General features: G+C 31.4%; 1 protein-coding gene across 1 annotated transcript in view; it reads left to right on the top strand.

Annotated features, from left to right (window-relative positions):
- LOC106478210 (nuclear speckle splicing regulatory protein 1-like) overlaps window positions 1-5,152 on the top strand; it is a 41,228-nt gene extending 36,076 nt beyond the window's left edge. Inside the window, 2 exon segments of the mRNA XM_013938736.2 lie at window positions 3,320-3,803; window positions 3,899-5,152. Coding sequence (XP_013794190.2) covers window positions 3,320-3,803; window positions 3,899-5,060 — 1,646 coding nt within the window. The 3' untranslated portion in view covers window positions 5,061-5,152.
- Window positions 5,153-9,204: the final 4,052 nt, after the last annotated feature.

Raw genomic sequence — 9,204 nt, 5'->3', positions numbered from 1 at the left:
TGGAAGGTGTTAAAGAGGACATCAACATGTTTTTTGTTTCAAAGCCAAGTGATTTCTTTAATCAGCGTAATAACAACCTGATTGTAAGATGGAAAAGCATCATCGATCACAATGGAGACTATTTCATTTAACAAATGTTTTGTTTTAATATATAAGTTGTTTGGGTTTTTTCATCTAAAAAAAAAGTGACATTAATTTCTTGACAACCTAATGGATCTCCTGATGCATGCACAGTAGGTCACATGGAAGGTTGGAGAGTGGAGAATTATGGGTATGTTGATGCATGCTTTTCATTGCATCAAGGACATTCAGAACTTTTAGTCATATTATTGTTGATAGAATAAGAGCAACTCAGGAAGGGAAGGATTTTAGTATATCAGAGGAAAGTGACTGTTTGAAATACACGTTAATTCTAGAAATAAACAAATTAGGCTTAGCTTGATACTAGTATACTGGTAGCAAAATATTATACATTTTAATTTTTAGATCTAGATATTGAAAATGAATATTGAATTATAAATGTAATCAGATGAGCAACTTTTAATTCCAAAAAAGCAAGCCAGAAGTTGAAACCTCCAATGATTTTGTAACGAAATATGCCAAAGATAAAATTAAAGGATGAGAAGGTCTTTCTCGTGGTTTAAAAAAAAACATCTAGAATAATAACTTCAATATGTAAAAAGAAATTGAAAGAATTGTGGAACAAAATGTTATAACTTTTTCAACTTTTAAATCAGTGTCTTATTTACAGTTGCTGTTATGTGCTGTATAATCATATTGTGATTTTTTTTCATATCTTTTATTAACTTTTATTTCAACTGTGTTCCTAATAAAACTCCAATGTCTTTGGTTTATAGTTATTATTTGTAATACAAATGGACTTGAACAAACTGCCAGAATAACATCTTTGGACGGATATTGATTAGTCTTTACTAACTCTGTTTAGAAAGTATTTATTGGATATTTTAATCTGTTACCATAATATCCTGCACATATGTAGCTTTTGCTATGTTTAATTATTTTCTAATTATTTTTTACATACATTTCCAAATCTTGTTAAAAATTAAGAACAAAAAACTACATTAACATATGAGCTCGTTCAGTAGATTATATAGAGCTTGTTATAAACGTGTTCAGTGGCAGTCTTCATGATTTGTTGATAACAGACTGTTGTGCAGTTCCTCAGCTAGTGTTTTATTACTTTTTCAAACAAAAATAAGTATTTGAACATTTAGCTCTGAATCCATGTTGAATAAAAAATAAGTTCTATTTGAAAGTTTTATGGCAATTTCTAAATCTTGTATCTTATGATATTACAACAGAATGTAACAATGTGTATTAGTAAAAGGAGAGGCATTAGTAAAATCCTTTTTTATAAACCATAAAGATTTTATTAAATTTTAAATACTGTAATTATATGTAAAATAATATTGAACTCGTGAAATTAATGAATTTCAGTAAGGATTGTTAAGTAGGCTATGAAACCTCTTACTGAATGTATTAAATGTTTATCTTATCATAACTTTTGATATGCTATGGTTTCTAAGAATGGAGATTTTCTTGTAAGCCTGACTGTTAGAATAGTTTTAGCAAGTAGTTCTAGAGATAGTTAAAAGAGCATCATTGTTTAGGTCACTAACAGTACTTTCATTGAAACAAAGATATGGGGACAGATCTGAAAATGTTCAGAATTTTAACTGGCATAATCTATGGTGAGTTGAGAAGTAACTACTGGTCAGTAGTATGCAGAATATAGCACTCTGTTAACTGGCATAATCTATGGTGAGCTGAGAAGTAACTACTGGTCAGTAGTATGCAGAATATAGCACTCTGTTAACTGGCATAATCTATGGTGAGCTGAGAAGTAACTACTGGTCAGTAGTATGCAGAATATAGCACTGTTAACTGGCATAATCTATGGTGAGCTGAGAAGTAACTACTGGTCAGTAGTATGCAGAATAGAGCACTCTGTTAGCTGGCACAATCTGGTGTACTGAAAGTTAAATACTGATCAGTAGTGTGCAGAATAGAGCACTTTATTAACTGGCATAATCTATGGTGAGCTGAGAAGTAACTACTGGTCAGTAGTATGCAGAATAGAGCACTGTTAACTGGCACATTCTGGTGTGCTGAAAGTTAAATACTGATCAGTAGTGTGCAGAATGGAGCACTTAGTTTACTGTCACAATCTCTGGTTGGCTCAATAGTGCAAAGAATCAAGTAGTTTGTTAACTAACATAAATAGAAAACTCATCTCTTAGTTATAAGTATGTAGACTTTGTGGTAATAAGCATGTTTTCATCACACATGAATGTATGAATATATGTACATTCAAGTGTATAAAAGTTTGTATTATTATATATACTAGCCTGTCAAGAATGATGGAGCAAGTACTACCACCCCACCCCTTGTATACCTTAACCTCACATTTCATAACTAACTGAAATAGATAAATTATGCAAAATCAAGCTTGACCAACAAAGCGGCAGAAAAGTGCAGTTGAGCCAATCAAATTTAAGGACATTCAGGAAATGAATTTGTGGCGTCTTCATAGAAAAATTATTTTAAAAATCAGTTAGATTAACAACTTTTAATATATATAGAAAATCCAATGCGTTTTGATAACACTACGTTCTCACAATGGTTTTTATGTTATATAGCTTAGCAATAAAAGTATAATCTAATATTGTTGTTAGTCTTTATACTGAAAGTATAAAATGAAATGTATAGACAACAAAACTGGAAAACTATTTGTTGATTTTTTAAAGTCTCCATTGATTAAAGAGGTTTGTTTTTTATTAAAAACATTGGTGATATAACAGAAAATAGCTTAATTCAGAAATGATTTAAGTTTAAAATTGAGTCGATATTTTTACTTTCATGATAAATTTTATGTGCTTGGCTCTAGGCTAGGTGATTCCACACTACTTCTTTACTCTAGGCTTATTATACCAACACTCACTACACTTATAAGGTTTAACATCACTGCCCCTTCATGGTCCCTTTGCACCCCCGTCACTAAAATCGTAATGGGTAAACAGTAATCAAACTATTCTATCTGGATAAATGCATTTTGGCTTCTATGACTCCTCCTATTTCGAGAAATCAAGCATGATGTGACACACACTGGCTTTTATATAGGTTAGATTCCCTTAGTGTTTTGTAAATGGTTTTTCTTACTCAAACAAAATTTTCTGAATAGCAAGTGTAACTAGGTGCTTTCTTTGTAAACTTTTTGCAAATAATATTGGTTTAATGAAGATTTCATGAAACCCTTAAAAAAACTAGTTACATTACTTTTTCTGTTATTGTTTTTAAGATCTTATGGATGTTACCAAACAAAAGGACCTCAGTGGATTTTACCGTCATTTTTTGAACCAGACTGTTGGTGAAGAAAATATTCCTGGAGAGGAAAAGCATGTGAAAAAGGAAATTATTTCATGTGATGAAGAAAGCAGCACAAAAAGTATCAGTGCAAAACTCAGGAGAAATAAGCACAGAATCAAAGATGAATCCCAGGGTGTTAATGATAAGAACATTAAAAATCATTCTGAGTCCAAAAAGGTTGAATCAGTTAATGTGGATGCTGATAGTGATTTTTCTGTTGATTCTGAAAGTTCCAGTAGTAGTAGTAGTAGTAGTAGCAGTAGCAGCAGTAGTAGCAGTACTAGTAGTAGTGACCAAAGTAGTGATGAGTCAACTTCACAAGATAAGAAAGTTAATAAAAAAAAAGTTCTAAGAAAAATGTTGAACTTAGAAGTAATGAAAGTTACAAAAAGGCAGAGAAAGAGGGAAGAGAAAATATGAGAGAAAGTAGATCATCTTCATCGCATAAAGAAATAAAACAAGAAAAAGACAGAAGTAAGAAAGGTAAAACATCATCATCCACTCTTATCAGGGAAAGACAATATCGCAGAGAGTCTACGAAAATAAACAAGTCACCATCATCATCCTATAACAGAGAAAACAGGCACAGAAAAGAACTAAAGAAAGTAAATAGATCATCTTCTGAAAGAGAGGGAAGAGATCCGAGAGAGATAAGAAAGATAAACAGATTGTCACCATCTCCTGTCAGGGAAGACAGGTATACAAAAAAGACAGAGAAAGTGCATAGATCATTTTCTGAGAGGGAAGGAAGAGATCAAAGAGAGAATAGCAAGTTAAATAGATTGTCAACAAACTCTGTTAGAGAAGAAAATCAGAGGAGAAAAGAGTTCAAGAAGATAAGTTTAAGTAGGTCACCTTCTCCAAGTGATGACCGAAGTCACAGAAGAAAAACAAGAAAGAAGAGTAAATCATCATCACCAGACAGAAATAGAAGGGACAAAAAAGAATCAAGAAAACTAGATCATTCACAGACTTTATCTCTGGAAAGAAAACACAAAGTGGGTAACAGAAGAAATAGCAAATCACTGTCTCCATTTTCAGATGAAGATAAGAAGAGGAGATGTAATAAAAAGAAGAAAAGGACCCCATCTTCATCCTTAGATAGGGAAAAAATACATAAAAGAGAAAAAAGAGAGAGGAGAAAGTCACTATCTTCATCTTCAGGTAGTGAAAGAAAGGAAAGTAATAGTGACTCAAGGGAAAAGGTAAGACATACGAGAAAAGATCATAAAAATTCCCTTTTTAAGAAATCAAGAAAACATGAAAGGTCTTTATCAAATTCAACAGTAGATAAAGAAGACTATGAGAAATATGATAAAGATAGAAATCATTCTGTCAGTCAAGATCAGAAATACGAGAGAAAAGATTTCAAACAAAAATTATCGTCTAGAGAAAAGGCACATCACTATTCAGTGAAAAAGTTTTCTTCCTCTACTGTGGTTAAGCATGATGAAAACAGTGAAGAATCTAACCATGAAGATAAGAATATGAAAAAAGAGACAAAAAGAAAACATGAGAATCAGAAGAATCTTGAAAAGGATAAAACACTAAATTTTGCTTCTAAATTTGCGAAAAGAAATGTTGGTCAAGCTGTTGAAGATGCACGAGCAAGGTATTTTGCTCGCAAAGAAGCTCGAGAAGCAGCTAAAGCTGCTTTTGGTACGGTGACATAACCATACGTGTTTGTGAACAAATGTACATATATATTGTTATAAAACTACCTGTTTTGTACCAACTTAGATAGACACCTGTTGGTAGTTGTATACCCCTGTGTGCGTGTGTGATTTCCTTTACTCCCTTTAAGATTGTACATTAAAGTGTCCAGAGCAGGCAGAATAATAAACAATGAAACAAATAACATAACAGAAAACAGGGTGTTTAATTATCAGTTTCTTTAAAAGTTATTGTAAAACATTTTTTTATTAAAATAAAAATTGAACTTAATTATGTGAGTTACCATTTATTATCTTAACTATCTTTTATCACTCAAGTCTTTTGTTTGCTCTTCAGCTAGTTAAAACTTTCTTTCAAACTTAGATGCTATGAAACGTTTAAAAATCATAGTAGAACTTTATTATATCATGAAACACAAAGCTTGCCCATTGAACATGAAAAGTGAGAAACTAGGAAGTTATCCATTGTAAATCTGTGTCCTTCATAATATTATTATAATGTAGATAATGATTTCTGCATGTATGAAAACTAAATTTGGCTCACTCTAGAATTGAAAGATTCAATATTTTATGGGGTCACACTTGGTTGTGTAAAGTGAACATGAAAGAGCTGTCTTTTGAAAGGTAGGACAACATATTTGCAAAAAAAAAGCAACATAGAATCACACACTTAATGAACTGGAAATTAAATATGCTTTTCAACCTTTCTTACCATATTTTGGTAAATTTTGTTGAAATGTTTAAAAAATTTTTTTTTACTAAATGTATTTTACCTTTGAAAGAAGTTAAGGTTGTAAAGCTACTTATTCTCATAGAGTAGATAAAATTTCATTACTTTTACTTAAACATAAGAAAGTGTGAGAGATGATTTATAGTGGTATCTGTATCCTAATCAGTCATAAATGTCGATTTAGTATGAACATCTACTAATTTTAATGTCACTCTACACAAACTAATTTATCGTAATGAGTTTCCTGTTACTGAGTCTGTTTACTTCTCAACTGATCATTTCTGAAATGTTTGAAAGTCACTGAAATACCAATAGAGTATATTTTATTGAATGTATTTAAGACCCTTTTGGCACTTCCACTACAAGTAACAAATCAAGGTGTGTGACATATTTTGTCTAACTTTTTAATACTTTGTTTTCTCAATATTTCTAAAGATTTAGAGAAAAAGATTTTTAACTGTTATATTAAAATAGTACTAGCCAAGTAAAAGCTGGTTATTAGTTATAGGACATAAAGCTGTGTGAATTAGGTTACTGTGTCATTTTTGTTTGTTTTCCTCAGACTGGACATCTAAGTGTTTTAAGTCAGTTTATGTGTGGTTTTTGTATCACTGGGATTGTTTATTTTTTTTAAATAGATCTTGTTAATCATCAGTAAAAATAATAATTTTGATTTATTTTATTCATAATCTGTGAAATCGTTGCTGAATCCTTATTCTGAATTTAAACTTTTTAATTTCACTACAAAATGATGTAAAGAAACAAAAACAGATATGTTGTATTATGTATATAAAGTGCAGTTTGCTTACTTTTTTTGCATTTTAGTCTCATTTGAAAAGTTGCACAACTGTAAGAAAATGCAACAGTTTCTACTTTGCTTGAATTAAAAGCCCAGAATAACTTTTCAAAATATTTTTTGACAGTATTATCAGGGTACTTTATATTGTCGATATAAATTATATAGTTATTTGAGATACAAATTAACATTTGAAGATATGTAAAATTTTGTTTAATCAGAAATGCTGTTTTACTCATAGACATCGGAGCCTGAAAGAGTGGGGGACTTGACTCAATTAATTATATTGATGGACCCTGACATCATTGGCCCCCTTCCCAAATATTTTGATAATGACAATTTTTTATTTAGTCGTTTATGCAGTTGGAATACACAAAACCCATTTCTTAAAAACGTGACATGTGAAATGTGCATGACAAAGCAAACGTGAAAATGCGAGTTTCTAGTACATAACAAACAATTTAATCTGTGTTTTGTAGGTATAATACAGTGTTTGTTAATGTGAAGTTGTTAAATAATATTTTAAAGCGTTTTTATTGATTATCAGACAATCTTTATTCATTTACGTCAGTTCCCACCACCCAATGTTTGTACACTCCGACTGGAAAATTAACAAACACGCCTTTGTACAGGAAATCAGAAATTTACGATACATATACGTTGGGCGTCAATGTGTCAAAAAATACGTTTCGATTTTTCAGTGTGGATGTAAATCCATATTATCAAAATATGTTTAATGGAAATTTAAGGCCTTAAACTTCTAGATAGGGCTTTCTCAGATTAACAAGAGTTCAATGGCAAACGTACAGACTTTTAAACGCTAAAATTTGGGGTTTGATTCCTCGTAGAGTGCAGGTAATACATTGTGTAACTTTATACTACCAAAACAACAACAATAGATTAATAGAAATAAAACTATTAAGTTTCACTGCTGCTGAAATGGGCTTGAGATTTTGTAGTTAAACGTTATGTTCAATCATTTCCAATGATAGTTCACTTTGCAATAGAAAATTTTACATGAAATCTATGAAGTTAAATTGCTATGTCGAAAAATAATTATATTCATAACACGAAGATAAATTGTAAAACACGAAGTAAAGAGAAGAGACTACTGTAATTAGTTGAATTTTAATATTTGCTTACGAATTAAATGAAGTGTCCTTTTGTTATTATTCTACTTCCTGTCCTTTGTGGCACAACAGTAAGTTTGAGGGCTTATAATGCTGAATTTCGAGGTTAAATCATCATTTTCGTAGATCCAAGTTTTACACAAAATTATTTTTGGCACTGAATAAACAATTTGCTTTATATAGTTTAATGTTACAAAAAGTGTTCTTCAAGACACTAATGCTATCAATTCAGACTTTATTCTGATTTGTGATAATGAAATGATGCCAGGATTGTGACGAAGTACTCTGAACAAGAAATCACAATCAACAACGAGTTCTAACTAAAATATCAAAGAACCACTTTCATGTCAACGATTTAATTCACTAAACTACGTCAGAGAGCTTGGTATTGTTCTGATAGTGAAATGGGTCAGACGCTCCATAATTTTATTACTAACTGGTCAGAAGTGTGCTATGCTGCTCTGAAGACTGTATCATTGTCAGGAAGGGGAATAATCATCACATTTTGTGAAGCTAGATTTTCGGACCTTAACCCTGATTACTTTGAATTTGAAGGTATTTATGTTTTACTGAAATTGTAATTATTATTAACTATATCCAGAGAATATACAAGTTGACTTTCTAGTTGTTTGCTTGAAATTTAAATAAACCAGTGCGAAATGATGGTTATTAAATTGTTTCTTTTACTAACTTTAACTTGAAAACCAGTTCATCAATTAATTGGAAAAACCACTCGATTTAGTAAATGCCGTAATTGAACATATATTCTACAATTAATATTTTAAAAATGGTTTAATTCAGTTCTGTAAGAGCTATCATGTGTATGTAACCTATTAAACAGAAAAATATAATACGCTACGAGAGTCTATGGCTTGTGACTTGTTGCTACACAAGAAGAAAAAAAAACGCGCTTTATATGTGTGCTATAAAAGTGACCGTCAAATTGCACTATTTTATCAGACAAGAGTTGGCTATTGGCGCTGTTGATCATTTGCGTTTCCTCTGTATGATCTATCAGTTCAACATTAAGGATGCAGATAGCCAATTGTGTTGGTTGCGCGAAAATTCTGAAACAAAGAAGGAAGAATCAAAACATAAATTTTATGAAACAAATCCAGTATATCACGGTAGTGGAGCAAGTGTTCCCAACTGTGGTTGGCGGATTACTAGTAGATTGCAATCTCCCGTCAGGTGGTCCGAAGAAATGTCATAATGACTGAAAGGAAAAGTTTGTAGATCACAGAACAAACCTGGTTCTTGAGACCTTAAAAAATCAGCCATATAAACAGGAAAAATGCGTACAAATTAAGTTGAAAAGTCTAAAACTCTGCGCCATATAGCTTTTGAATTAAAGCAGGAAAACGTGTTTTTAATTGGGAGTTTTCGACATTTTAAAATAATGACCTGCCTGCTGGTCGTCTACGAAAGAATGTCACTTGTTGATGCTTTCTCGCGACAAAACATTAAGGTCAAAGACCCAATTTTTCA

Source organism: Limulus polyphemus, unplaced genomic scaffold (assembly GCF_000517525.1).
Source record: "Limulus polyphemus unplaced genomic scaffold, Limulus_polyphemus-2.1.2 Scaffold190, whole genome shotgun sequence".
NCBI lineage: Eukaryota > Metazoa > Arthropoda > Merostomata > Xiphosura > Limulidae > Limulus > Limulus polyphemus.
This window is presented reverse-complemented; position numbering and strand designations above follow the sequence as displayed.